Source organism: Heliangelus exortis, chromosome 20, assembly GCF_036169615.1.
Source record: "Heliangelus exortis chromosome 20, bHelExo1.hap1, whole genome shotgun sequence".
NCBI classification, from domain to species: domain Eukaryota; kingdom Metazoa; phylum Chordata; class Aves; order Apodiformes; family Trochilidae; genus Heliangelus; species Heliangelus exortis.
Window position 1 is genome coordinate 7423784 of NC_092441.1, and position 27275 is coordinate 7451058.

At 44.0% G+C, this 27275-nt stretch overlaps 1 protein-coding gene across 2 annotated transcripts in view; it reads left to right on the plus strand.

Annotated features, from left to right (window-relative positions):
• MAP2K4 (mitogen-activated protein kinase kinase 4) overlaps positions 1 to 27275 on the plus strand; it is a 71693-nt gene that overhangs the window by 13426 nt on the left and 30992 nt on the right. Inside the window, exons 2-4 of one of the 2 annotated variants that reach the window (XM_071764545.1) lie at positions 8773 to 8875; positions 21386 to 21481; positions 26964 to 27138. In XM_071764545.1, coding sequence (XP_071620646.1) covers positions 8773 to 8875; positions 21386 to 21481; positions 26964 to 27138 — 374 coding nt within the window. The remainder of the gene's footprint in view (positions 1 to 8772; positions 8876 to 21385; positions 21482 to 26963; positions 27139 to 27275) is intronic. The other variant, XM_071764546.1, reaches the window with a different exon arrangement.

The following is a 27275-nucleotide window of genomic DNA, read 5'->3' on the forward strand; positions in this document are numbered from 1 at the left end:
TATTGCTACATATTATCATGTTATTACATGACTGAAAAGGAAAGTAAGGAGGTGATTCAAAAGAAAACTAAGAGCAGATGAAAATGGCATTCACCATCTCTGAAGTTCTAAATGTGTTCAGTGTTTCTCTTTGGACTTCAATACCTGTTTTAAGAACCACAGTACAGTGTGCATATCTATCTCACAACCTGCAGCTGAGAAAGCAGTGTTTCTAGGGGAGAGCAGAGGTAATGGATAGAGAGCTGGGCTGAAGGAATGGGAAGAAATTTTAAAACAAAAAAGTGAATTTGGAAGTTTAGTGAGAAAACTGGGTTGGTTTTGTAACGGTAAAGGAACTTTTTTTGGTGGTTTATTTATTTATTTTTAAAGCAGATTTTAAAAAATGTTGTGATTGCATTTCTTTCAGTTTGCATTTAGATATTTTCTGTTTGCATTCTGTACATGCATTTGCCACACTGATTCTAATAGCTAGAGAGATAATTAACTTTCTTAAAAATAATTGCATTTAAAAAAATTGCTTCAGTTTTTTTCCTTAGTATTCTGAGATATATTTATAGACAAAATCCTTTCATGTCCATAGTTTTTCACAGACCTCTGCTTTTCTGTCTTCGCAGAGCTGAGAAAGATGTATGCTCCAGTGTCACAGTGCAGAATTACTCCCCTAGGACAGGACTGGAAAACATATTTATTCTTTAATAATTTTCCACTTGCACAGGATATACAAATCTTTAGGCAACTTGGTGTTTGAAGCAGGAATTTCAAATCTCCTGCAAGCTAGAGCTGTGTGGTAGGACTGGAGTTAGACTTGTAGGCCTTTAAATCTCTGAGATGACAGGGACTGAAAAGAGAGAAGAGATGATGGAGGAGCAGCCACCAGGCCAGCCATGGGCTGCTGGGGTCTGGGTGTTACCAGCTCTGCAGGTGAGACTGAGTTAGAGATGGGACCTGCTGCTGGGAGCAGCTGGCATGCCATGCTTTGTGTGAACCCTGGCAGCTTAAGAAAGTTGATTAATATTTGTTGAGGATGATGGCTTGCTTTTGTGTCTGTCTTTTTGCTAATTCCCAGTTGTCTGGCACATCAAGGAGACTGTAAATGCTTCTGCAGTTCCTTCTCCTTCACTGTGTTTCATCTGCAGCTGGGATCTGCTGTCAGGCATAGACAGTCCCTGTGCATTAGAGGGGTTGAAATCTGCTATGTAACAAAAGTCCTCAATAAATGATATTTTGGAAGCAAAAAGGCTTTGCTGTCAGAGGGTTTTGTGAAATAGTGAGGTTTTCCCAAGCTCTGCAGCTGGGTCTGATGGTAGATAGCTACTTAAACGAAGTGGTGACATATGGGGTCTTACAGAAGGGAATTTGTTTTCCTGTTGCTGGAGTGGATGAGCTCTGAGCCTCCATAAGCCAAGTACCAAATAACCAGTGAAGCTTTCTGAGCAGCTCAGTTGACTGTGGTGGTTATCTGAAAGTGTAGGAAAAATGTGTAAACTTGTTTGCTGGTGGTAGGAGAAGACTGTAGCTCAGCTGCTAGAGCTGGGTTGTTGAAAATCCGTGTAAAAGATGTTTGATTTGCTGTTTCTTGGAGTTACTCATTGCATTTCAGACTGGTTTGGGTTGGAAGGCACCTTAAAGATCATCTATTTCCAACTCCCTGCCATGGGCAGGGACACCTCCCACCAGCCTGCGTTGCTTCAAGCCCCATCCAACCTGGGCTGGAACCCTGCCAGGGGTGGGGCAGCCACAGCTTCTCTGGGCAACCTGGGCCAGGGGCTCCCCTCTTCCATTATACATTTCTTCCTTATGTCCAACCCCTCTCAGGCTACCACTGGAAAATCTAATTTTTGTCAGCAGGAAATTTAACCCAAAGTGGCAAGCTGCTGGGAGAGCAGTGATGGGTGGGGAAGGAGCCTTGTTCAGCCCTGAACTGGGGGGACCATTGGCTGGGTCCAGGGACCCTCATGCTTCTGGAGCAGCTGCCTGTGCTGTGGGCTCAGCTGGAGAGCTGAGAGAGGTGGTGGTGGCTTTTTCCTGTGGGTTGTAACTGGTTGAATTAAAAAGCAAATCATTAGGACTCAAGAAGACTCTTGACAGAAGAAATTCCTAGCAAAAATTGTCTACAGCAAAGACAGTTTTTCATGTTGGGTATTTTCCATTAAAAATACTTTTGACTGCTACATAGTGACAGTGTGCTTACTTGAATTACCCCCTAGAGTAGATTTCATTGCAGTTTTCTCTTGAAACTACATTTTAAAGTGTTAGGAGTGTATTATCTGACTTTGTTCATATGACATGGAAGTGTCATGTTTATGATAAAGGAAAGGGTAATGGAAACATTAATGTGTTTGTGAATTCTCTTAGCTACTTCAAGTCTTTCTGTTTCACAGGCAAATTTCGTAGGTCATGTTTAGCAGCTGTTAATGAGAATGACAGGTTCTATTGTTTTTTACTTAATTGAAGTCCACAGTCAGTGCTCGGTAACAACTGGCAGTGACACTGATGGTGGTGGGGAGTGGGCAGGAGTGGTCTCACTGGCTCTGGTGCTGGATCATACATAGCTGTTGCTCTCTTCTGGGAAGTGATGGCTTCTGCTTTGGATCCACTCCTTTGCCAGAGCAACATCATCTCACCTTTAATCTGAAGGTAGTTACTGTACAGAGAAAGGAAAAGGCTGTTCTCTGTGCAGGAAGATCAAAGGTACACAGTGGAGCAGGATGCTTTCCAGATCTCTCTCTGTTGTAAATTATAGGAATGTAACACAGATGTCTAAATTTCTCTTGTAAGATGTTGAGAAGTGGCAGGATTTGATCCACCACTCTACAACGCTTTCGTGGGAGAACAGCTGCAAGTGGCTCAGTTCAGGATGACAGCTTTGCCTTATTGAATAATTTTGCAAAACTGTGTGCTGTCAGGTAGAGGCACGAGATCTGTTGATTTTCTTTTGAGCTGTATTTGAGAGAACACAGCAGTAATTCTCAGTTTATTAATAAACTATAAAACAAGGGGTAAAGGTTGTGGTACAGCTGACTTCCCACTGACCTGAGAACAGCTTTTTGTTAGTGGCCTCTGCTGTGCACACTGGGGTGCAGTTCCACAGGGCAGCTGAAGGCAGTGCTGAACCTCCCAAGGCTTTGGTCACCTTCCACATGGTGATTCTTGCCCACTCTCAGTGCCTGTGTAGCTGGGATCCTGCTGGTGCCTGTGCCTGCCCTTTCCTTGGGGAGCACCATTTCCAGGGATGATACCTAAACATTTATTTTTTTCTGACAAGCTTGTATAGCAAAAGGAAAGGGTCAAGACCTGTTCTTTCTTTTTTTTCTTTCCCTGTTTCTTTTGGGGTTGCAAGCATCAAAACTGCTTGAAGTACAATTCCCAGACTTTGATATTTAGATCACTTCCCAGTGTGATTTTATTTCTCCTCCTGAGAAGCTGTGTGACATTAGAGAAATGCCATGAACAAGTGTATATTTGTAGGCTATCTGCTTCAGTGCTTTGGCTACTGTGCCAGATTTCTTTTTTTTTTTTTTTAACTACTGTGCATGTGTGTGCTTTTTGGAGTGGCAGCTGTGTTATTTCCATGGCAGCAAGAGTTGTGCTTTTGTTAGACTTCCCTTCAGCTACTTTCTCTGGTTTTGTTTTGATAATGAATCAACTTGGTGTAACTTTTCCTGCTCTTGAGCACTGGCTTGCTAATCTTTTTGAAGCACTATTTACCACATCGTGTGTTGAGTACATAGTGCCCTTCAAGGGACATGGGGGACTTAAATGGGGATTAAAATGTCATGTTGTATAAAAGCAACAAAAGCATGCACGTTATACAGTTTGCTGCCTATCCTGTGCTTGACAAGGCAAGAGGAGAGAAGGTATGGGGAGATCCTGGAGCACCTTTCAGTACCTAAAGGGGCTACAGGAAAGCTGGGGAGGGACTTTTGATAAGGGCATGGAATGATAGGACAAGAGGTAATGACTTTAAGCTAGAAGAGGGGAGATACACATTAGATAGTGGAAGAAATTATGGACCGTGTGGTTGGTGAGACACTGTGAAATCTTGCCCCGGGGGAGGTTGTGGATGTCCCTTTCCTGGAAGTGTTCAAGGCCAGGTTGGATGAGGCTTTGAGCAACCTGTTCTAGCGGAAGATGTCCCTGCCCATGCCAGGGTGGTGGAACTGGATGATCTTTAAGATGCCTTTGAACTCAAACCAGTGTGATCTGCTTTTCTTGCATTGCAAAGGATTATTTCTTGTGGAAACAGTGGTCAGGGGGAGAAGCAAGCCAATTCTAGGATCAAAGCATTACCCTTGGTCAGTGGAATCTGAAGCCCACTCCAGTGCCAGTCTCTTCACCCTCGCACAGGTTCTTTCCAGCATTTCATTTGTGCCTGTTAGTGCAGCCTTTAAGATTTTCACACACACAAGTGGTCTCTACTTTACCTCAACAGTTGTTCGACCAGTTGGTGACAGGTGCCATGTGCTGGTGACTGTCATGGTTTAATGTGCCCACACCAGGACGCTGTTCTTTTTCCTCCTGACTCTGAAGTGTTCCTGCGATGTTCCTCTCAACCTTCACTTGCCCAATTTGACTGGTTGCTGTTTCAAAACAATTTAATCAGTTTTCTTAAATATGCTCTCTGTTAGTGTGCTTGGTACCTCTCATGGCTTAATGATGAAATGAGGTGACAGTGCTGCAGTGCTGTCATCCATGTGTGTGTGTGCACCATGCACTGTTCTCAAGGCTTAGAGATCAAGCAAGGAGACTTAAAATGGTGGCATCCTTAGGTGGTCCTTAGGCTGAGGCCTGGCTGGGCACACTTTGTTGCCCACTCCTTCACTACCAGCCTTATTGACTCATCCTTTGCTGCATCTTGGGTTACCTGGGTTACCTTCTCCCTCTCTGATGAGGGAGAAGGTTGTGCTCTGTACTGCCCCCTGCCTGGCTGCTTGCAGGGTCATCTGAGCAGATGGGCTGTCTCTGTTCTCTTGGTAGCACTTAAGTACCTACACAGATGGCACAGAGGCTGCCAAGGGCTTGGTTTAAGGGGAGATGAAAATGTTGAGTTGCACCAGCAGTAGGATCTTTTAAGGGTTGATGTTGTCTGCCTGACCTCATGTTGAAATCACTCAGAAAAGCAGCAATTTGCTGGGCAGGGTCCCCTGCATAGATGATATAAGGCTTAAAAATATACCTGCTTGGTTTAACAGGGAGATAAAAAAAATGAAGCCTCTTGTGTCACAGGGATGTGAAGCAAAATGTTCTTGTGGTGTGGGAGAACAGCACCAGGACAGGGAGGGAGCTGGGGAAGGAGAAGATAGGGACAGGGATACTGAGGTTCCTTCCACAGGTTGGTTCTTCCAGCCATAGCAAAGGGCTGGAAACCTGTGTGACAGTCACTGAGAGGAGAGCAAGAGGCAAGAGAGGGAGATATGTGCAGGAGATGGAGCCAGACTGCCCTCATTTCTCTTGGCCTTTGGGGAATGTTTTGCTTAAATGAGTCCAGATTTACTCTGCTAATCCCTCCTGGTACCTCAGTGAGTCACTGCCCTGTGCACCTCTTCTGATGGAGAGTTCTCAGAAATTACACTTAGGAAATCCAGAACTGCTGTGTCAGGACATGTTTCCTGGCTTGTTGGCTGAGGGCTTTCCTTGTCCTTCCCTGTGGACAGCAGGACAGAGCTTCCCAGCTCCCAGTGCTGTTTCTTGCTTTCAGCAGCATCTGGTTGTAGTCTTTTTTTGTCTTCAGAATTAAAACCATGATACAGTAATGCTAAGGTGGACAGAATCAGTTGGTACCCCCAAAATGATTATGCATTAGAAGTGGAAGAAGGCCTCCCCATCCTCTGGTTCCTTCTTCCCCATCTATGGTTGTTTGCCTTTCAGCAGATGGTCCGAGGTGTTTGTCAGAGCTGGTGAGATGCAGGCTGTGATTGACATTGCCACTTTTCTGGCAGAAGGTAGCTAGAGGAATGATGGAAGCATACTTGTTGCTTTATCCAAAGAAACTAAATCCTTTCCATTGACCTTAAGCAAAGGTCCCAAGGGCAGATTTTTTTCCTTGCTTTTTAGTCTTAAGTGGAGGCTCCTAAACTTAAAAATTAAAAAAAAAAGAATAAGTCTATTAAGCCTGTCCTGAGTTCTTCTCCCTGCTGTGTATTTTACAGTTCTTGCTGTGCAGTTTCATAATGAAAAAGTACCAGGCATGGCTCTTTGCATAATTTATAATTGTGTTATATCAGGAGGGGCTCCAGGTGCCTCACAAATTTCCGAAGGCAGTGTCACCGTTTCCTTCTGACAGCTGCGCCAGTAAGTTCTCCACGGGATTATACTGTGGTGGTATAATCAAACAGGGACAGTGTCAACATTTTGCAGTATTTGTGGCTGTAACAAACCCACGTCTACTTTGGGAGCACATCCTTTTCCACAGAGCTCTACCCCCATGGCGCCTCCCACTTGCTGGATGGCTGAAAGTGCTCAGGACATCCAGACCCTCCAGGTTCTCTGTGTCAGTGTTTCTGCAGGCTTGGCGTTTGACTGTGACTGTGACCAATGTGTTAAGTAATGGTCTTCAGCAAGAAATGGCCCAAACTGCAGTTTGGGAGGAAAGCTGCCACCTAATACTGGTGCCATGCTCTCTTCTCTGGACTTTCCCTTACTGCACCCGGCTGACCAGGGTCTCTTGCACTCTGCACATGATGCTTGCCCAAACGTGGGTCTCAGCCCTTCGACCACAGCTGATCTGCTGCCAAGGCTCAGGTAGTTTTACCTCTGTTTATGGCTATTCATGTCAATGGTTTCCATCCATAGTATCAGGGATAATGGATGCTGAAATTTAATGGTAGGTTTTGGAGACGTCAGTCTTGGGTCTTCTGGGAGTTTCCAGTCTGAAGGAACCAGTCTTTATCTGATGGCAATTTTTTGCACTTGCAGCCTTAACCTACTTTAGCCAGGCTTCACAGGGGAGGTATTTTTAGAAGCTGTTGCAAGTGCTGTTGGATAGCATAAACCATGCATTGCATGTTGCAGCTGTGTGTGTCCACTGGTGTGGGGAGCATCTGGACAACCATGAGCTGCATCCCAGACCTAAATCACCCAGGTGGGTTGCTGACATTTGAGTTGGTGCAACTGCTTTCCTGTGTAGGGATTTTGTGAAGGAAGTGGCCAGTAACCCCTCCAGAGTCTGGGCTTGTTTCTTTGTGTGCACCTAAAGTGGGAGCACACTTGAGGTTGTGGAGAATTATTGATAAATACTCTTTCTAATGAGGTGAGCTCTAAATATGAGCATATTTATAGTTAGCACATCCTGCAGTGCAAAATTTTTATCTGGAATTTGAATGTTGACTCATGGATTATACGAAATTAAAAGTTTCATTGAATAGCAGTAAATGTCAGTGGTAGGCATACTGAAAGTACTTGTAGCCTTGAAAGTGAGTTCCTGTAGTTCTTCTCAAAACCCAGACTCAAACCCCCTTCTTCTTTCTTTCAAATAAACTGTTCTATTCGCTGAAATTTTTAGTGTTTCTTTGCAAGATTAATACTAGTTTTTTCTTGGAAAATGGTTTATCCTGAGGGCAATGTTGGAAATCTGCTCTGCTCCCAGATTAGTTCTGAGGATGTTGGAGTACATCCATGAGCAAACCTGAAAAGGAACAGTTTCTTCCAACTTGGCAAATTCTGTGATAACTGAAAGAAGGTATCTTGGAAGGGTGGATGGCAAGGTAGTGCTGTGCTAGCAGCAATAGATGATGTGCTGTGTGTCCTGGGTGTGTTCAGAATGCCAGCAGCTGTGGGGCTGCAGCTCTGAACACAGGTTCTTATGCTGTCTCCATCAAAGCAAATGTTTTGTTGTCAGACAAGGTCAACAGTTTGGATAGTAAGAGCTGTTGGAAGAGCAGAGATCTGTGTTGTTGGGACTTTTTTCCATCTCAGGTGAGAGCTGGCACTTGCTTTACTTCGGGATAGCCCGGAAGAGATCAAAATTCATATCTTGCCGTTTTCTCATAAGAAGAAAAACCTTGAACTCCCTTCCCAAACGGACCCAAAAGTGTCTGGCAACCTGACACATCCCTTTTCCCCTGTTTTCTATCATTTTGTTCATGTTTTAATTTTACCAGGGAGATGTAAAAAGTTACACAGTTCATTACAAATCCTTTGGTTTATGAAATCGTTTGGTTACAAATCCTGCTGTTTGCTGCCACAACTCATTTTCCTGTGGCTTTCTTTTTTTCTGGTTATATTAGAGTAAGAAAAGAGCACAGGCTGGTTCCTGGCTCTACATACAGCAGAGAGACTTGACTCAGGCCTGGTTATCTTCATTTGTTGTAAGTTTAAGGGGGGTCAGCAACTTTGTCAGCCCTCCTATGGCTGGGGTGTCCCATAAAAGACATCCCAAGGAATCGTTTTCCCTCCTCAGTGCTGTCCACCCTGGGGCTGGTGGCATATCCAGGCTGTGCTGAGCAGGTCAGGTCCCTGGGCTGAAGTTGAGTCTGCCAGCATGAGGCATGGAGGAAGCTCAGGGCTCTGGCACCTGATGCTCAAGCTGTCAGAGGAGAGGCTTTGAACACCTTGGTTTGGCCACTGAATTGGAATGAGACGAGAAAAGGCTTCGGGGTGCCAGCTGACTCCTGTTTCTCCATGCGTGAGTCCCTAACATGAGCCAGTATTTGCTAATGTTGTGGTGAAATTAGTTTTTCTTTTCTTGTAATATGTTTCTTTTTCTGTTTATTTTAAGATGCTCTTAGTATTTTATTGCTGACAAAAAGTTCACTTTATATTCCTGTCTCCCAGGTAAACGCAAAGCGCTGAAGTTAAATTTTGCAAATCCACCTTTCAAGTCCACAGCAAGATTTACTCTAAACACTTCTGGAGTTCCGTTCCAGAATCCACACATGTGAGTATAAAGCCAAAGGCACAACTATTGGACCAACTTGGAAATTATTTAGCCAACATGAGGTGCTGTTTTAATGCAGTTTGATTACTTCTGTTATTTGAAGGTTGCTCAAATCTGTCAGTTTGAGTCACTGTAGAGGAACTGTTTTGGATTGCTGGGTTTTTGTTGGCCCCACCCCACCCCCTAATTAAAAAAGGTTAAATTTGGGATCTTCCTGTTTTACACTGGAGCTACTGCCTTCCAGAATTTATTATACTGAGATGAATTGTAGCTGTTAATGCAAGATATGCCTATAATGAAATTCCAGATCTATTCACCCTCATTTTCCTGTCTCTTTATTCAGTGCTTATTACTTTCCAAGAGTTCTTGTTTCTGTGTTACTTGTGAAAGATAGATTATTTGGTTTTAGTGCAAAAATAAACACAAGCTGGAGGATTGTCATTATATCAACAAGGAGATGTCAGGGAGGTAGCAGTGACTAGCTCTCATGGTGTTTCCTAGCTAGCTAGCTACAGGTAATCCTATCACCTAAAGTGTGGCACAGAGCTGTTCCTGATGCTAGTAAATTAACAACATTACATTGTCACAGAAAATATTAGCTTTGTATCCTCAGATCCACCAATCTAGATTGATGGGGTGATGCACCCACAGCCTGTATGTGTGACAGAATGCAGCTAGCATGCAAAGATGTTCCCAGTTTTTTTCTCTCTCAAGTTCCCCAGCAGGTCTTGAGTTTTGCCAGTGACAAGTCTCAAAAACTGCACCTGCAGCTTCCCCACTGCCTGAACTCTTTGGTGTGTCCCTGGGTATCAGCTGCTTCTGCTTGGCTCTGCATGTTGCTGCCTCTCTCCTTGAGCTCAGTGCCTTCCACTTCCTCAGGATCTGCCCTCTGGGATCTGTTCCTATTTCTGGGAGTTTCATTATGCTGGGAGTTTTCAAGCAAGCCTTTATTGAACTAGAAATATGTTTCTGATGAGTTCTCAATGTTAATTACAACACCTAGAAAATAGAGTTCTTTAGATGATTCTTCTTACCATTCCAGGTGACCTTTCTATCAAGTCCTCCTCCCTCCTCCTCTCTCTTTTCCTCTCAGAAGTAGAGTATTGTCACTTGTAAAAGTAGTGTTTATATATTCACTTGTTGTGTCTTTCCTTCAGTGTCTTTAAATCCTTGTATGAATTTTCTGTGGAACTGCATCTGCGACTCTTTCCTCTTTTAAACCTCCCCATGTCCATTAAATAGATGACTTAGTCTCAGCTAGCACATTCCTATTATCAGCCATCTGTAGGGATTTGACTTTTCTGTGTTTTTCTACATGGACTTCTGTGTTGGATTCACTGAAGTCACAGTGGCCCCTGTCTAGCACAGAAGAGATTTCATTGTTAGTTGGTGACATCTTGAATTTCATGTTTGTGCACGTTACTGTCAAATTTGTCCATTAAGAAGGTGCTGCCATCTCCATGGACATTGTAGTTGTTGGCAGGGGTTAGCTCCTGGGTGTAACTGGTTCTGAGGACTTGTAAGTGCTTTGGGCTGGATATGATAGCTCTTCAGGTGTCTAAAACCATGGTGATACATCTGTGCTGAAGCTTTCTTGGGCAGCTACAAGCTGTAACAGCCATTTTTATTTGAAGATGGTGGATGCTGTTGGTTTGATTGCTTTCTCTGTTGAGCCTGGTTTAGCTTGGATACAGCTAATCCATCCTCACATCCTTTGTGTTGTCCAGAGTGGATACTGTTCCTCAAAAGCAATGTTCACATCTCTTGGTTGCCTGCTTCTCTCAAGTGTTTGTCTCACAGCTGGTGTGTCATGGTGATGTCTCTGCATCTACTTCTTGGAGAGCCTGGAATGTTTTTTCTTCAATTGTCTAGAAATCTCTCTGGACTTCAGACTTGAATTGGATATTCCAGACCTCCTGGCCCACATGCATTCCTGATGCAAGGTGTGTTTCTGTTCACTGAGCCACTTCTCTTCCCCAGCCTGATGGAGCAGAGTGGCCTCAGCACCCTCCCAAGATGAGCGCTGGCTCAACGCTGATGGGAATTTTACTGGGCAGACCCTGTTGGTCCAGATGGGTGGATCTGAAGATACAGAGAGGTCAATTTTTCACATGAAATTTGGGTTTCTGTGACTTGGATCCACCAATCTGGAGGTGTCCTGTTAATCCTCCCTCCAGGAAGGGAGAGGGTCCAGTTGTCTAATGCTTGTGCCAATCTCTGGCTGGGGTGCGAGTGGAGGCAGCCAGCAGTGTCCTGCAGCTGCTGAGATGTAAGTTGCATATTAGCTGTATTTTGCTTGATTAACAGGTTTTGGTCAGGGAACTGATCAGGCTGGATTGGTGGATGTTCAGGTAAGAGTGTGGCTTCTTGCTGTGTAGACAGAATGCAGAGGGGAAAATGGGGCCCCTCGTGCCTGTGAATGTGTTAGGAGGGAAGAAAACTCCGTATAAACTGCATCAGTGAAGCAAAGGCACTGTTGCTGAGGAGGCAAGGCATGACATGCCAGAGGTGGCCTTGACAACTGCAGGATATTGGATATAGCCATGCTCTTCCTCAGTGCTGAGCTCCATACCCTGGTAAAATGGGTGTGGACCCCACATGCCCTGACAAGGTGTGAATTTGGCTTTATTTATGGTTTGTTTCTTGGTCAGAGAGGTTCCAGGAGTGTTAGAAAAGAAATTTGGGAGTGTAGAGAAGACTATTTTGGGGATCACTATAAACTGAGTGAAGTGCAGCTCCTGTGAGCTGGGGTGAACTCAGCTCACACATGGCTGGAGGGAACAGTGTGGTTTCCACACAGGAGGGTTTCCCAGGTGATCTGTGTGTGGTTTCTTACTCTGCTCCTTCATGCTACTTCCTTGGTTTTAACAACCTGGAGGAATAAGTTCAAAGGCTGTGGAATCCTAATTTCAGAATCTGTTGTTATTCAGACTGACCAGTGCTTCCCAGTTGCCTTACATTCCTTGGCCCAGGAGCCCTCTAGCCCAGTGAGCATCACTCCTGCTGTGCTCCTGCTCAGAAGCTTTTCCTCCCAGTGCTTTGTGGCTCTCATGGGCAGAGGCTTTTTGTTGCCCTGGAGTGCAACAAAGAGATTAAATGCTACTGAATATAGGAAGTTGGGACAAGAGTTCCCAAAACCTTTTCCTTCTCTCCCCCCCTCCCCCACCTTGTGTTTCTTTGCCCATCTGCAGGGGTTTTGAGCCATGCCTTATAGTTTGGGTCTGAGGCTGCAGCTGCATCCCTCCAGGCTGTGTGAGTGTGCTGCTGTGGGTGCACAGGAGGTGGGTGCTAGGGCAGGATACAGAGTTCACATCACCCCAGCCCTCTGCCCAGAACACCTCCCTTCTTCCTCCTTCCTTGCTACCAGCTGTGTTGGGATGTCTTGAAGGAGGTCACCTCTTTCACAGATGACCAGGAAACTAAGGGAGGGGAAATTAGAGCAGATGCTACAGCTGCTCAGACTGGAGCCACTGGCAAAACCCCTTACATCTCCTGTGCTGCTGGGGTTTTTCCCTAAATATTTTCCAGAATTGTAACGTGTTAAAATCAGGGGACTTTGAAATGGCCTTTAAATAAGAGGCTTCCTCAGAAGCCTTGAATGAGGTTATAAACTGGAATTTGGGCTATGGCTCTTTGAAATCTCACTTCCTGGAGGTGCTGAGGGCTCAGACATCCCTGATTGCAACTAACAGGAGCTGTGCATGGCTTTCAGCACAGGTCCTGTGGGCAGAGCCCTGGGATGAAGCATGATCCTTGAGCATCAGGGAATGAGACTGGGTTTGGAAGGAAGATATGTTGTAGTTGTGACTTCATGAGACTGATGGATCTACAGAAGATGTGTCTTTTTCAGGTCAGCCATGACTTCTGCCACCATTTTTTTGTACTTTATAAGTGCAAAAAGAGGTTTTGTTTAGGTATGGTGTGCTACCCAGCCTGTCCATAGGGTATCTGCTAGGACAGTGATCTGCATAATTTTACATGTGACCTGTACAGGGTAAAGGCAGAATAGAGCCTGAATTCTAGAGAAGTTTGGGTGTAAAATTCTTACTTGAAAGGATGCCACCTAGAGAAAGATGTGTTTTTCTGAGAGCTGATGCCCCCTTCCAGGGCCTTGTATGCTCCTGCTTGTGCCTGGTCACAGTCAGCAGGGCTGTGTCATTGCTGGTCTATGGAGGCTATGGAGAGCTATCAGTTGAGACCACAGGTCTCATTAGTCCAGACAGGCTGAACTAATTCTTAGGCTGGATTAACAAGTACTAACTTTGTTTTCTCTGCAGCAGACATTGTAGGGGTTGGAGGATGCAAGCCATGGTTAGGGTGAGCTCTTAAACTTCCAACCCAGTGTTTTTCAATTGCTATTTCCAACCAACTGAAGAGCATCCCACCTTTCACCTCATCAGCTCTGTGTCCAAGTAGGATTTAGGTCACAAACAAAATTAGATTACTCAATTATCTGTGTGTATGCTCTACAGAGCTACTTGCAGCTGGTGGCCTTTGCTGAAAGAAGGTTCAAATAACACTAATATGGGAATGATGTGGTGAGATGGGACTGTATAGCTGTGCACAGCAGGTTTGTATGGCAGCTCTCTGTGCTGGTCATTGCTGGCATCCATTGAACCAAGTTGTGCGCATGGCTGTAGATGAGTTTTTCTTTTCTCTGGAAAGTGTTCTGTTCTTCTGGTGCACTGATGTGTGATCTTGACTGGAGCCTAGAGAGCTTAGATCCACCTGCTAAGACGTGAGCATGCACAGGAGTTTTGTTTGGCATCTGACTCCCAACATGGTGCTGCTTAAGTATCCTGTCTGCTGTCTGGGAGCTCTCTTGGCTGCCAGAGGTGCAGCCTCTCTAGAGCTTGAACAGCAGAGCATTGCAGTCTTCTTTAGAAAGGTGACAAAATGAAATGACCTGTTGTAATGCTCACAAACACAGCTTCTGAACTGTCTGGTGGCCTGTTGGATGCCATAGACATCCTGTAGCATGTGGGTATTGTTATAGATTCATTGTGAATTGAGCTTCCAGAGTGCCCCAGGTGGACCTTCTTCTCCTTTTGACACCTGGTAGAGTCACACTTTCAAAACAGATGCCCCAAGAGTATTGGCAGCTGTTCGTTTAATAGCTTTTTTCAGGGCTTCAAAAGCAAAGTCCAGTTGCATGTCATAGTGCTGCTTCCTTTTTTTTCTGTATAGTCCAGGGACTGTCATTCCTGGAAAGGATTTTTCTGACTGTCCCAAAATGTTTCTCAAGTGTCTATGTCTCTTAATCTCCTCTTATGCTCTTCCAGACCTTTCTGGTATGTGGTTTCAGGCTCTCGAGCTCCATAGCCTATAGCTGACTGTGTTCTTCAGGAAATAACCTGGGACAGTTACTACATTTGTCTAAGAAAAATATTAAAAACCGATTGTGGAATATTCTAAATTGACATTTTCACAATTACTTGTGTGGATTTTCTTGTAAACATTTCCGTTTGTTCCCCATTTCTGTCACAGTCATTTCACAGAAGTGTTGATCTGCCTGACTGTAGGGAGGATCTACAGAGGGATGTAGACCAGCTTGATCAACAGACCAAGACCGACTGCATGAGCTTCAATAGGGCCAAATGTTGTGTACTGCACTTGGGCCACAACAACCCTCAGCTTGGGGAGGAGTGGCTGGAGAGCTGCCCAGCAGAGAGGGATGTGAGGGTGTTGGTTGGCAACCAGCTGAACATGAGCCAGCAGTGTGCCCAGGTGGCCAAGAGGGCCAGTGGCATCCTGGCCTGCATCAGGAATAATTTGGCCAGCAGGACAAGGGGTGACCTTACCCCTGTACTCAGCACTGGTGTGGCTGTACCTCCAGAGCTGTGTCCAGTTTTGGTCCCCTCATTACAGAAAGGGTGTTGAGCTACTATAGCATGTCCAAAGAAAGGCAACAAAGGTGATGAAGTGTTTGGAGCATATATCTTACAGGGAGTGTTTGAGGGACCTGGGGTTGTGTAGCCTGGTGAAAAGGAGGCTGAGGGGAGACCTTCTTGCTCTCTACAGCTGCCTTAAAGGAGGTTGTAAAGAGGTGGGGATCAAGCTGTTCAGTGAAGTTTATGAGCAACAGGACAAGAGGTAATGGCCTCAAGTTGCACCAGGGGAGGTTTACGTTGGATGTTAGGAAGAATTTCTTCACTGAAAGGGTCATCAGGTGTTGGAACAGGCTGCCTAGGGCAGTGGTGGAATCATCATTCCTGGAAGGATTCAAGTTGGTTAGACATAGTACTTAGGAATAGGGCTTAGTTAAGGACTTGTCAGTGTTACGTTAATGGTTGGACTTGATGATCTTGAAGGTCCTTTTCAACTGAGGTGATTCTGTAATTTGGCTCCTGTGGGTTCTGAGTGAACCCCATGTACTGAGTGATACAGCTTTGCAAACTAAATGGTTGCACAAATCTCTGTATTTCCCATCTTGCAGATGGGAAGCTAGAGCATGCTGTAGTTCACAGAATGACAGAATCATCTGTGTTGGAAAGGACCTTTGAGATCATGAAGTCCAACCCTTAATCCACTACCACTGTGGTTCCCAGACCATGGCACTGAGTGCCACATTCAGTCTCTTCTTAAAAACCTCCTGGGATGGAGAATCCACCTCCTCCCTGGGCAGCCCATTCCAATGCCTGATCACCCTCTCTGTAAAGAATTTTTTCCTAATATCCAACCTAAACTTCCCCTGGCAGAGCTTAAGCCCGTGGCTTCTTACCGAGAGCTGCCTGGGAGCAGAGCCCAACCCCCCCTTGGCTCCAGCCTCCTTTCAGGTAGTTGTAGAGAGTGATGAGGTCTCCCCTGAGCCTCCTCTTCTCCAGGCTGAACACCCCCAGCTCCCTCAGCCCTTCCTCACAGGACTTGTGCTGGATCCCTTCACAGCCTCCTTGTTCTTCTCTGGACCTGCTCCAGCACCTCAATCTCCTTCCTGGATTAGTGTGGCAGAGCTGAAGTTTAAGCCAGAAGGTTGTGACAGGGTAGGGTTATTCAGGAGGGATCTCTAACAATCAGTGCTCCACAGGTTGGCTCTGTTACCTGTCCCATCACCAGCACAGTTGGAAGCTGTTGTTTTGGCCCTCACACCAACAGAGCAGTGGTCAGAACTGCTCATTTGGGAGCAGCACTTTGACCTCTCCTGCTTGACCCGGGTGTGCCATGGAGTGAGTACTGAGGTGCCTGAGGGAGGAGTGACTGATGCCCCAGAGGCTGGAAGAAGATGGCAATAGTGGTGGTTCCTGTCCATCATCCATCCTGTCCTGTCCTGCCTGGAGGGGGACAGCAGCCTTGGGGTCTGACTGGAGGCCCAGAGCTGCCCAGGGCACCGTGACCTCTGCAAACCCCACAGGGACACGGCTGTCCCTGGCACTTGGCACATGTACACCAAGGCATGAATTTTCAATGTTTCCTGCTTAATGGCATGATGTCTGATGCTCACACTGCCTCCTCAGGCCTGTGTTCACTGGCACATTGGGTGGGAGAAGGGAAGAAGGGAGAGGCCCTTCCTGTGTTGCCTGTGAAAGTGTTTTTAGTGATGCTGTGCAGTTGTTCTGCTCCAGGAACACTGTGGTGGGGTCTGAGGAGAGTCTCTGAAGAGCAGCAATTTTGAATTGACAGCCATATTTTTTTCTGCTGAGTTGAATGGTGTGTGGAGGGAGCTGAAGCATTCTCGTTTGATGGAAATTAGGAAATTACCCAGGTAGAGCAGTGAGGTGGAAATGTTAATTTTCAAATTGAACCTGACTTCATTCGCCATGAAGTCTGCATGAGATTGGCTGCATGCTGGGACATATAGAGGCTGTACAGAAGAGCAAAGCTGGATAATGTCTCCCTTGGACTGAAGTATCCTATAGACTTTCATTCTAGTGCCTGGTTTTCAGTGAGATGTGCTGTTTACCCTTTACCTAGTCATATGGCTCCATTGGTGATCTCTGGCTGGCCAGATCCTTCCATGAGACACAGAAGAGTCATTGTTCTTGATTCCATCCATGCCTATGGCCAAAGCTGTGTGCCTGCACCTTGTTCAGGACCACACTCCTGTTTTGGAGGTAGCTGTCATGCTAGAGAGCATGGAGAAGAGCCAGTGGTGATTTTTCTTAATCAGCTTGGTTTAAAAAAGCCCAGGTTTATAAACCTGAGTACAAGGTCAACATTTTAATATTTTGCATGATCTAATAAGGAAGACAGATTGAGAAATATCTGTCCTGACCACTGGAGAGCTGGAAATTTCACCCAGTACCCTGGCTGTGCCTGAGATGGGAGATGGTGCTGCTAAGGCTTCAGGCTATAGAGGGTTTGGTGTGGTTTAACAGTTCCAGCTTCATTTAATTCTGCTACTTATGTCTTGGTGGTCAAGAGGTGTCACCAGTTATGGCAGGAGCAGAGCTCCCACATCAGTGTTCAGTAAACCCCAGGGATCCCTGAGTCGTCTTTATGCATCAGGAAGGACACATATGGTCCTGGCATGGCAGTATAATTCACATGAAGATGTAACCACTGCAATGCTAATTTAAGAAAAGAGAAAGTGGGTCAAGTAGTTTCAGAGTCTGTATCAGCTCTTGTGTTCCCTTCATACTGTTATGATAACAGAAGCATGATTTTCTCTCCTTTTTTGCTTTCTGTTCTTCCTATGTGCTGCATCCCCTAGTCAGGACAGTGTTATACATGCTTATATGCAAACTGGTTGTAAGTCTTGGTGTTTGAATATTTTAAAAGCATTCAGGACACCAAAATGCCCTAGTGTTCTCTGGAGGTTAGAGAGAAAATGGGGAGACCACAGCTCCATTCCTGTTAGACTTTTCAATAGTATTTGAATCTTAGTGCATTTTTCAGAATATTTTAAGACCTGTGTGTCTGTGCTTTACCTTTTCACCTGGTGAATTCTGTAAGCCCTCTAGAACTCGTATTTCATACCTTATAGAGAAAGTGTGATGTGTTGCTATCTCTGAGCCTTCAAATCTACATTCAACAGTAACTTTTTATGATTAAGTACAGGTGAGATCCAGAATGGGAGCTGGAATTTGCCAAAATTTCTCCCTTCCTCCCTCCAGCAAGGAGCTGTCTTAGGGATCTGAGAATTTTCATCCAAAAATATCCTATTATGCCCATGTGTTAACAAGTCCTGGGGCACCTTGGGATGCAGATGAGCTCAGCACACCACTGCTGACCTGCCTCAAATCACAGGGGAAATTGAGCATCCCCCATATTTGAACTCACCAGCGTGTAAGGCATCCTCTGAAAATGGTTCTGATTTCAGTTAAGGTTTATTCAGGGAACAGTAGATGCTGTTGCTCATCTTTATATTACATCTCAGAGCTGGACAGCCCTCTTGGCCTTTCTCCTTTGGCTTCTTTTCTTCCAGACCCAATCTGGCTTTCTGAGTTGGGATTGATTCAAGGTCAGTAGCAGCACTACTTGTCCATCCTGTATGTCTTAGGGACTAGTATCCTAGAAAATGAATGAAATCCTGAGGCTGCAGAGAGCCTGTATCCTCACATTCCCTTCTTGGGCAAATATGGTAACCACTAGTTTAAGACACAAAACCTGCTGCTTATTGGAGAGAAAAGTGGGATGAAGCAGATTATTTACATGTACTGTCCCTGCTCATGGTATATATCTGCATGCACATGCAGAGGTTTTCTCTCTACCCATTTTTTGGGTAACTGTAATGTTCAGTAATTGTTTAGAAGTAACAAAGTAGGACATTGCCTACCCATTGATCTGAGCTTAGTGCCTGTGTGTAGGAGTGCTCTGTGCAGGACTGTACAGAGGGTGTATATGGTTTCTAACCCTAGTGGCTGTCACTGTTGGACTCCAATTAATCTGAGATGGTCAGTCACAGACATTTTTAATTTCTTTTTTGCTTATTGTGTGACATACAGAAATCTCAGGATTTTATTTACTGGCCACTACTAATCACATCTGTGAGTTAAGTTGGACTTGAACTCTATGTTTCCAGATGTGGACCTTGCAAACCACATTCCTGCAAAAAATCTGAGTAAGCAACTGCCATTGTTAGCTGCAGAAATAAGCTTTGCTCATTGCTATTCTGCATGCTCGGGATTGTACCCCGTTTCTTCAGAGCAAGGGTACATCCTTTATCTCTCCAGACATTAGTCACAACTTCATAGTAAAATATCTTGCATTTTTCCCTGGCTATGGAGAAGTGAGCCAACTCTTTTGCTCTGCTGGTTCAAACTGAAAGGATCAATTGTCCCTTTTGTCTCCTGTACATATCAAGAAATGGACAATAAAGAGCGGAGAGTCTGCGAATTAGCAGACTGCTTCAACCCCACAGGTCATCAACAACTTCTGGTTTGTCCTTTGCATTACTGAGTGATTTTCAGCATGTACTGTGGAGGACATCTGGACTGAATGAACACAATGCACCCAAGAGAAACAGCTGTTGTACCTCATGGAAAGGACACTTGTGGATTGGATGCACATGATGGAAGTGAAGCCCTCAGCCCCTGCAGGGCTCAGTTGGTTTTGCCAGTCTGCTTGCCTGAGAAACTGACATGAGATGAACTTGTATGAACTGCATTGGTGGTATATCACATCAGTGAAGAATACAGGCATCATCTTTGAGATTATGGTGGATGTTCTTGCCTTCCATTGTGAAGATCCCTCCATTTTGGGAAACCACAGCAAAGCAAGAGCAAATAGCCAAGCCAGTTCACACTGGATTCTCGTGGCTCTGAACAGCCTTCTCCTTGAGCCTGTCTTAATTTCCTCCTTTGGAAAATATCCTTGGAGTAAATCTGAGCGAACACAATTGGTCCTTCTCGCCCAATGTAACTGTTGCCTTTGCTAAGTGCAGATCAGTTGAAAAGTGATTGTTTCCTGTATCTCATGAAAGAGCAATGTGAAGGTAGTTGTCCTCTCTGAAGAACATGGGCCTTCTCTGGAATTCATCTGGGTTTGTTTTGTTTCTGGTGCTCTTGGAGGATATTTCAAAGCAGTGAAAGATGGGAAAGGTCATTCTTTGGAAGCATTGGCCTAACTCCTTATAGAAGTCTTAATTTTCTGTAAGCATCCTTGCAGAATTTCTGTAAAATTACCTCTTGGCTCCTGAGAGCCAGTGGAAAAAACTGCCCCACACAGCCATCTTGGAGGAGACCAGCATTTAAAATCTCACTATACTACTAGACCATGGAGCATAGAGACCTTTGACAGACAGTTCCTTTCACTGGGCTGTAGAAATCTCAATGTCTTAGAGATGGAGTAGTTTAAAAATACAAGTCATGTTTAATCTACTTAATCTTGTTACAAGCTCTCTTCTGGTCATCACATTCATGGTAGCTGCATCTCTCCAGAAAATCTCTGTCTTGCAGTTAGGTGATCTCTTTGTTTCCTATCTGTCCTTGTCTGCCACAGAAAAAAAAAACACAACTGCCAGGTACATTTTTGGCACTGAATTTCAGGTTAGCCTCCACTTGTCGGTTTGTTTGTCTTTTAATCCCAAATAGGTAATAGATCCCAAAGGAGAAGTTGGAGAGCTTTTAGCTTTCCTAGCCTAGGGTTGGAAATTTATGACATATGGAAGTTTAAATTAGGAAAGTCACTTGTTAGAGTAGTTGAAACAAAAAGCATTTCATGTACTTGAAATAACAGTGCTCATTATCTGCTTCTCTCAAGTGTTTCCAACAAACAGCTCAGCAAAGCCTTAAGTTTGCATTGCTCTGCTGCTATTTGTACAAGTACCTGAGTGCTTGTTTTCTGTGTGCCCTCCACAAAGGAGGCATTTTTTCCTGAACTACTCCAACTGCTCTAAGATAATGGGTGCTTGTAATATGGAAAAGAGATGTCCAAAGGTGGACAGCTTGAGGGACTCGGAGATCCAGAACCTGATCTTAAATCCAGAGCCAAAACCTGTTCTTGGAGAAATCTTGCAGTTGAGAGTGGTAGTTTACCTTTGGTTATCTGCCAGTTGTGTGGCTCTGGAGGTCATAAGAAGGGATGGAGTTGTTCGAGTCATACAAACGTATTCATCAAGAGAGGGGATAACATGAATGACAAGCCCACCTGGGACAGACCACCAGTCCTAGATTGGTGGATTCAGGATGGAAGCTAGATTAAAAAAAAAAAAAAAATTGAAAACAAAAATTGTGCTTTAGAAACTGCAAGAAAATGACCAGCAGTGATGGTCAGTGTGCCTCAAGGAAACAGCATGTCACTAACATACAGGTGTTTGGTGTGTAAGTTAAATGCAGTTATTCGTATTCCTAATCATAGTAATAACACACCTGGAAATAATCATTGCTGTAAGAAAATAAATTGCTTATGATTGAATATGTTTAAATACAGTTCAACTCATCATATGCTGCATTGCTCCGACTGAGGGGAAGTTGCTTAGGTGGAATTTGGAAGAAAAATACGTAGATCACTGATTTCTTATGCTAAGCACTGTGTGGGTAGTGTGAGTAGCTGAGTATTGTGTTGTACATTATTGTGTCATGTGATAACAGCACCATGTTTTCCTGTCATTTTCACAACTTTTCCTGGCTGAAGTGATACACAAGCAACCCTGGGTAGTAATCACATTGTACCGTTCAGTTTCAAAAGGAGAGAAGCGGACCTCGTCCAGAAACTTTCCAGCAGGCTACAGTAAGCTTAACTTGTTAGCCATTGTCAAATATTTTCCATACCAACAAAAATGGCATCTATTAAAGTAATGGAATTTGTCTCAGTAAGAGTGTCATTCCACTGCATAATTTATGTGTAATTCTAATGATATTGCTCCCCAGTGTCATTTTGCAAACTCTTTAAAGTATATTTTGAGGTTCTTTTGTTAATTCTGATGGATGTGCTCATGTCTCTGTTCCCTGTTCTTTCTCAGGTAGCTGGCCATGGCTCAGGAGGCATAATGTTTCAGAGTCAGCATTCTCAGAAGCATTATTTAAATTAATTAGGCCTTTTTTTTTTTTCTGGATTTATTCTGAAGTTCTGGAATTGACTATAAGCACTGAATACCCAATCACGGGTGGGTTCAGTAAATGTGCTCTGGTCTGGCTCATGTCCAAATCAGAATTAGTTTGAGATAATTGTGCTCAGTTAAATTCAGTACAGACTCTTCACCACAATGAATCAAGAGGTTTCCTCTGTGTCAAGGGCTGGGTTAATCAAAATCTGTTGTAACTCTGTAGTTTACCAGGGGAGATTAATACAAAATACTGGCATGTTAAAAGCATCCTCCATTGAAATCAGGGAGGCTCCTTGCAGTCTTGAGAGTGTGCTGGACTGAGTCTTTGAGGGGTCTGGAAGGGGCCATGCAATCCTTTCACACATAATTAGTATCTTTCAAATAAATATTTGGAGGAGCAGAGAAAGCCAGAGCAATGGTAGGGGAGAATTTCTGCTATTTGGTCATGATGAAAGGGATTTTGCATTTAGTCTGACTAGTACGAGGTGCGAAACTAAATAATTTCCTTCCTTTGACACATTTTCTGTATCTCTTCATGAGATACAGCAATGTGGTATTAAATGTAATTGAGGATGGCTTACATGGGTCAGAGCAAAAAATTCAGTTCTGCCCCTCTTGCAAGGATGGTATTGCCCATCAGTTCATTGGAAGCAGAAATTTTTTCTTGTGAGAATTCAAAAGATTTGTGAGAGCACCAACATTTTCAGCCCTCTAGGGGAAAAAAGAGAAAAAAAAAAAAAGGGAATAGGCTCTTTTGGAGGCTTCCTGCAGTGACATTCAAACTGGGGTTGCTGTTTTATTAATGTTAGCCTGCAGGGTGTGAAAATTTTTTTAGAATTGATGCAGACAGTGAAAGAGAAGCATGATACCTTCTCTAGGCTATTTGAAAGGCTTGATAAGAACACGTTAGCCAAGGACAAAATCTATGTTTTTACTCTGAAGTTATGATCAGTGACCAGTGTTATTAAAACCCTGCAGTTTGCATGGAAACTTTTTTCTTAGGATTTACATTGTAGCATACCTTTGGCTGATTGACCACAAATCAGTTTCTAAAGTCCCATTGTGTTGAGCAGCTTTTACCAAACTTGTAGAAAAGCTGAGGATGTTCTCATTAACCATAACTTCAATAGGAGCTTTAATGAGAGACTTCTTAAAAAATTCCAGCACTTGTCAGGCTTGTGAAGCACAGCTGGTTTGCTTGGATCTTTTTGACTGCAGATTTCTTTGATCCGTGTCAACTGTAATGTCAGATACCTCTGGGCTTCTTTTGAGTCCTGCAGAACTCTTAACAAAATAATACAGAAAAGAGATAGGTACCTACAGCATCTTTCTGGCATTGCTTCACGTCTGGTAATTTTCAGTTTTGCTTAAAAATTCCACCAACTTTTCTCTGCCTTTCCTCACAGTCTTTTATCACACTGAGAAAATGTTCAGTTTAAAAGCTTTTGGCATCCTTGTGGTTTGGTGCTAACAGCAGGGCTCAGGGAACTAGCTGCCTGTCCGAGAGTTTCCCAATGTCTCCATCATTCTCCCTGGAGGTTTTGAGAGCCTCTAGCCATGGCAGAACCTTCCCATCCATGTCTGGCTCTCCAGGTTTCCAGTGAGCAGCCTCCAGTCCCATCTGAGCATCTCCTTGGCCCTGCTGTGGTGCCTGGCGCCAGCCCTCCAGCTGCCTCCTGCCAAGCTGGACCCACAAACATTTTCATTTCTGACAAAGGGCAACTGTTTGGAGGAGTTGTTGTCCTGCTTGGTGCTCCCTAATCCCTGGAAGAACTGCTGTGACAAGCATAGTAACCATCTGCAGTAAGACTGATCTTTTGGTGCCTTTCAAGTGCAGAAATCCCAACCACCTCCCGCCTGCCTTTTTTTTTTTTTTTTTTTTTTTGAGTCATCAGGAGTTATAATCCCTAAGGTGCATTTAAAAAATCCCGCTTTTAACACTTTGAGGAGTATCTAGCCTTCTTTGGCTGTTTTGTTTTTTACATTAAGCCCCAGAAGTCCCTTTTACATCCTGATAATTTGGAGAATATGTGCCAAATTTTCTCGAACATTTCCAGCCTTAGATTTGGGTTGCACAGCTTAAAAAGAAGATTGTAAGAGGAGGCATGTGTCTGATCATATCTGTGCAAACTCTAATGAGTACAGAGACTGAAATCAGATGGGTTGCAGAAACAGGGCTGAGGCATTAACTGCCTTTCACCTTTACTGACACTGTTCTGTGTGCTTGTCCTTTTTTCTGAAGCAATCTGTTGCAGCATTCAGGGCAGGTTTTAGGAAGGCTTTTTTGTATTTTGGGGGAATGGCCACCCTAGGGATTTATGTCCTCTTACATCTGCAGTAGTGCACATCTAGTAATGGGCTGCATTGAAGATTTATTTGTTCTTACAGCCTCACTCCATTTTAAGTCAGGAAGTTCCCATTGTGTATCAGTGCAGAGTCTATGTTCTCAATTTGAATTTTCTGAGCTGCTTTCTCTGCATGGAAATCCCTTGGGATTTTGATTTCCATTGAAAAATTCCTAATACAAAGCATAGTTTTTAGATGCTAAAACTATTCCTTGCATTCCAGTTACTGACTCTTAGGCCAGGCTGCACTGCTTAAAGGAAAACTGCCTAGTTTACATGTGACAAATGAGCTAAATGAGCAAAATCTATCTTGAAGTGTCTGTCACTCTGTCGAACTTGTCGTTTGGTTATTTGACCTTTTTCCTGGGTATTTGAAAAAGGATGAGCGGGATCTGTGATTGTAGTGGCAGAGGCAGCATCATAAACACATCCTGGAAACGAAGCCAAGCCCCAGCATGTGAGGTTTGGTGGGTGAATGGTGAGGGTACATCTTGATCCAAACCCCTGGAGCTGTGCTGCACCTCACCAGGATCCAGTTGCAGACCCGCCCAGGGGGTGTTCCCAACCTCTCCTAGGCTGCTGGAGCCACCCACCCTCCTGCAGCTGCAGAACAATGGCACAGATCTGCTTTCAGGCTACAGCTGGGGAGAAAAAGGCTTCTTGTGTAACGAGGACTTAATGGATTCAAGTTTGCTTTCTCTGCTGATTTAGAGTAAGAAAACAAAGTTTCCTGGGGAGAAAAACAGACAGGGAAGAGTGGAGGTGGGTTTAATTGCACTATTTGAATAAATCAAATTAGCATCTGATATTTTTTTCCATGGGAACTTTGATATGAAAGACTGTTTTTAAAAAGGAGATGGAGAGTTTGCTCAGAGAATCAAATCTCCCGTTTCATGCCCCTGATAAGCCCACTGTGCCTTTTTTTCCCCCGTCTTTTTGAACAAGATCTAGCTCTCAATGGTCATGCTTCTTCCTGCCCACCAGCTGGCAGGAAGTGGGCAGGAGATGCCCATTTGCCACTGCCTCCTCAGCATGATGCTTATCACCTATCTTCTTCCATCAGCAGAACAACATTTTTGTGGTACTGACATAATAGGTTGGTCAAGCAGTTAGATAGTAGTTGATCTCTGCAGCTTCCACCATAAGCTGCCTGCACGACAGCTGGCAAGTCTGGAGGTCATGTTTCTTCTCATATTTTCCTTTTCCTTTTTTCTTCTGTTGCTTTTTCATTTTATTATTGGCTTATTTTCATTCCTTGCAAATTCCATGGAGAAGCCCATTCAATGCATTGTTTTATTATGCACAGAAACACAAAGGTATGTAAATAGGGCTAGCAAAAGGCCACCTGTTCCTCGGGGCTGCTGCCTCAGTCACATCTATGACTTGTTGTAGCACTGTCAGATTATTTTATTATCACATTATTATTTCCCCACATTATTCTTAAGGGCAGTGGGGAAACGTGGTAGGGAGCAGCAGATTGAAAATCTCAATCAAGGCAGATTTGAAGTCAGGAAAGAGCAGGGCAGAGTAAGGCTCTTCTCAAACAGGTGAGGGGTTTAGGACGTGTGGCTGCTCAAAGCCCACAAAGTGCTTAACCCAAACATCACAGAGGAACTAAAGTGCAGCCTGTGAAGCCATTTGAACCAGTCAGTTGATCTTTGGACCTTACCTCACTGCCCAAGTCAAACGCCCAAGAAAAGTGATAAGAGTCTAAGGGATGAGTTTGACATCATCTCCGTTGTACACTAGGTGGTCAGAAGTATCTGTTTGTTTCAATTATCTGCTCCAGATCCGGGTGCCCTGCAGTGGGAACTGTCTTTAATGCTGTTAATGCTACTTGAAAGGGTGAAGCTCAGGCTTTGGGCTTATTTTACAACCCAGGAAGTGCAAATCAGCTAATTAATGAATGAAAAATTGAAAAATTGCATGGCATTTTAAGACAAAATGTGTCAACTTGTGTTTTTCCTACTAATGCAGTGATAGCATTGCTGCGGTCGAATGAGTAATTGGCATTGCCTTAAAAGAAACTGCTGAACTCCTCAGTTCTACAAATTTTGGGCATTGTTCTGCTTCTTACCTGGGTAAATCTTGATGGCTTCAGTAAGAAGAATGTTTGCCCAAGAATGTTAATTTAGGTATTTGGTCCCATTTGAGCAGTCAGGTTTTGTTTCCATATGTCACAAACAATGTGTCTTGTTTTTTTATAAATACAAATTTAATTGGCTCTTTATTGGTATATAATAAATAAAAATTATTACTTAACATTGGTTTGTTTGGGGTTTTTTTGTTTGTTTGTTTAATTAAGTGCAGTTTTCCATTAAGAGCAAACTTTTTAAAATGTCCCTTTGATTTCCACTGAAGATCTCAGGTGTGTCCTGTAGAAACCCAGCTAGAAGGAAGGGAGTTGTGGAGTGTGGTGGTGTAGAGCAGCAGAAGCTCTGGGGAGATGGGGCTGGGGAGTACTCTTCAGACTCTTGGTTCTGCATGTTACCAGATGCTACTTGAAGCCTGATGTATTTTGTGCAAAGCAGAAAGAAGTGTGTAAATGCCTGGTTCAAATGACTCTATGAGACACATTGAATTACAGCCACAGCTGGAGAAACTTATCCTTAACTGAAGCTGTGGGCAAGTGTATGTCATTTTTGATTTAACATTTTCCCTCACCCCTGCACCCCCCACCCCAACCACAATCCTTCATGGAGTCAGATTGTTGCTGTAGCCTTTGTGAACCCCTCTCTTCTAATGTTTAATCAAGTGCTGAAAAGAGAAATTTACAGACTATTTAAAATGTGGAAAAATTGCTTCCCAATATTTTTGACAGAGAGAGACTGAGAACACACAGCATTGAATCATCAGGAAAATTGAAGATTTCCCCTGAACAACATTGGGATTTTACAGCAGAGGACTTGAAAGACCTTGGAGAAATTGGACGAGGCGCTTATGGTTCTGTCAACAAAATGGTCCACAAACCAAGTGGGCAAATTATGGCAGTTAAAGTAGGTGATGCCCATACTTACATTTGTACTTCAGTCCATTAGGGATGAAATGTGATGGAGAATTAATGTTCTTCCATCTAGCACCCATCTACTGCTCTTCTCTATTTCCAGTGTAAAGGCTGTTGTTTGCTAAAAAT